Source organism: Chelonoidis abingdonii, chromosome 11 (assembly GCF_003597395.2).
Source record: "Chelonoidis abingdonii isolate Lonesome George chromosome 11, CheloAbing_2.0, whole genome shotgun sequence".
Classification (NCBI taxonomy): Eukaryota; Metazoa; Chordata; order Testudines; family Testudinidae; genus Chelonoidis; species Chelonoidis abingdonii.
Window position 1 is genome coordinate 16580530 of NC_133779.1, and position 2782 is coordinate 16583311.

Here is a 2782-nt window from a genome sequence, read left to right on the forward strand (position 1 = left end):
AGCAGGGGGCGCTGGGCTGCGGGGGGACGCGGGGGGCTCAGCAGGGGGCGCTGGGCTGTGGGGGGCGGAGGATGTTGCTCACCTCCATCAGGAAGACCCCATGGCTCTGGGCCAGTTGCACCAGTTCCCTCACCTCCGCCGCGTTCATCCCCAGGGGCTTCTCCAGCAGCACGGGCTTCCCAGCCCCCAGGAAGAGCCGCCCCACAGGCAGGTGCTCAGGGTGTATGACCCCCACGTAGACCACATCTGCCACGGGAGGTGGGAAATGGGAGTGGAACCCAGGAGTCCTGACTCCAACCACCCCCCCTGCTCCAACCACTAGTCCCTACTCCCCTCCCAGAGCCAGGAAGAGAATCCAGGTGTCCTGGCTCCAGCCATCCCTCGTGCTGCCATTCACCCCTCTCAGATCAGTCCCCACATTCGGGGGTCTCAGCCTGCCCCAAAGGTATCCCTAGACACACACACTGTCCTCAGAGGGGAAAGGCCCCGTGCCCCATTCCCCGCCACCCATAGGCAGCCAGTACCTGCCCTGGGGCTGGGTGGGAGCCAGTGCCCCATAGAGGGGAAAGGCTCCATGTCCTGCCTCCCAGGGGTTTCTCTCTGAGTCAGGTCCCCTGGAGGTCCCCGGGGTGGCTCACCCACGTCGGGGTCCTGCGCCAGCTCCTCGTAGCTCCCGTACGCTCGGGGGATCCCGTGTTTCTGGGCGTAATCCTGAGCCCGGGCAAGATCACGCGCCGCGATGGCCACAGCCTGGAATGTGGGGGGGAGGCAGCCAGGTGGCCCCAGAACTAACCTCCCTTCCCTGTCAGCGAGCACTGAGCCAAGAACCCAAGAGTCCTGGCTCCCCGCCACCCCCTGCTCTAACCACCAGACCCCACTCCCCTCCCAGAGCCAGGGTTGGAACCCAGGAGTCCTGGCTCCCCCCTCCCCCCAGCCACTAGACCCCACTCCCCTCCCAGAGCAGGGGAGACAACTCAGGAGTCCTGAGTCCCTGTTTCTGGAGGGCCCCCTGAATGCCCCCCACAGGGCTCCCATTAATCTATTCTCAGTCCTCCCCCAAAGCCCTCCCACTACAGCCCCCTGTCCCCCAGGAATCCCTCTGAGCCATGGGCTGGGCCCCCCAGAACTCTCCCTGCTGGGACCCCCCCAGATTTCCCCTGTCACCCCCCCCTCGATCCTCATCACCTGGAGGGGGCCCAAGGCCACCAGGACACCCTGGCTGCTTTTCCCAGCCTGGCAGGTGCCCCAGTGGGTGGCCACGGCCTGGGGGGGGCACAGTGCCGGAACTGGAACAGATCCAGATCCCGTGGGGGGAGGGGGTGTTGGTGGGCAAAGTCCAAACTGTGAACTCTGGACCGCAGGGCTGGGTTTGCGCAGCTCCCGGACACCTGGGTTCCGTGCCCCTTCTGAGAGTGGAGTGGGGTCTAGTGGTTAGAGGGGGTTGGGAGCCACTAGACCCCCCCTAGCCCTGCCAGTGCCCCTCACTCCCGACCCACAGCCCCTGCTAGTCCAGCCCTGGGCTCCCCCCAGCTCTGCCAGTGCCCCTCACTCCCGACCTGCAGCCCCCTGCTAGCCCAGCCCTGGGCTCCCCCCCAGCTCTGCCAGTGCCCCTCACTCCCGACCTGCAGCCCCCTGCTAGCCCAGCCCTGGGCTCCCCCCAGCTCTGCCGGTGCCCCTCACTCCTGACCCGCAGCCCCTCCTAGCCTGGACCGGCCCACCTGATGCTCCGTGGCCGGGAGGGTCTTCAGGGCCACTAGAAAATCGTGGCTGATTTTGCCGGCCGAGCAGATGCCCCAGCGGGTGGCCATAGCCCTGGGGGGGGGAGGAAGTCTCTGGGGGCGAACTCAGAACCCGCGGGGCAGGGAGGGAAAGTCACTGGGAGCCCCGCCCAGCCTGCAGCGACTCCGCATCACTCGCAGCCGCCTGGGCTCTCCCGCCCGCTCAGCTCTGGGAGGGGAGTGGGGGCTGATGGTTAGAGCAGCGGGGGCTGGGAGCCAGGACTCCTGGGTTCTCTCCCAGCTCTGGGAGGGGAGTGGGGGCTGGTGGTTAGAGCAGGGGGGGCTGGGAGCCAGGATTTCTGGGTTCTCTCCCAGCTCTGGGAGGGAAGTGGGGTGGGGTCTAGTCATTAGAGCAGGGGGGGCTGGGAGCCAGGACTCCTGGGTTCTCTGTCTGGTAGAGTTTCTGACCCGGAGGACGAATGAAACTGAACCCCGAGTTCTGCAACCCCCCTCGCTAATTTGGGGACTTTTTACAGGAGCTGGGGGGACAAGCAAATATCTGTCTCCATAACAAGCAGAGGCAGAGCTGTTCCCACAGACTCTGCCCCCCGCCCCCCCACAGTGTCCCTTCTCTCCCCCGTTGGGATCACTTGGCTAAGCCGTGGGCACCCCGGAGACTCCATCACCCCACTTGGCAGCATCCTCCCGCGCTGGCTATGGCTTCCCACTGTTATTCCCAGAGTCGGGGGAGAGAGTCAGCTAGCTAAAGGTATGAGAACCCAGGAGTCCTGGCTCCCAGAGCCAGGGAGAGAACCCAGGAGTCCTGGCTCCCAGTCCCCACCTCCCAGAGGCAGGGAGAGAACCCAGAAGTCCTGGCTCCCAGCCCCCACCTCCCAGAGGCAGGGAGAGAACCCAGGAGTCCTGGCTCCCAGCCCCCACCTCCCAGAGGCAGGGAGAGAACCCAGGAGTCCTGGCTCCCAGCCCCCACCTCCCAGAGGCAGGGAGAGAACCCAGGAGTCCTGGCTCCCAGCCCCCACCTCCCAGAGGCAGGGAGAGAACCCAGG

The 2782-nt window shown here is 66.1% G+C and overlaps 1 protein-coding gene across 1 annotated transcript in view; it reads right to left on the reverse strand.

Annotated features, from left to right (window-relative positions):
• DHDH (dihydrodiol dehydrogenase) overlaps nt 1-1858 on the reverse strand; it is a 7712-nt gene extending 5854 nt beyond the window's left edge. Inside the window, exons 1-3 of the mRNA XM_032806447.2 lie at nt 1719-1858; nt 639-750; nt 83-246 (exon numbers count right to left, since the gene is read on the reverse strand). Coding sequence (XP_032662338.1) covers nt 83-246; nt 639-750; nt 1719-1808 — 366 coding nt within the window. The 5' untranslated portion in view covers nt 1809-1858. The remainder of the gene's footprint in view (nt 1-82; nt 247-638; nt 751-1718) is intronic.
• Between the last annotated feature and the right edge of the window lie 924 nt (nt 1859-2782).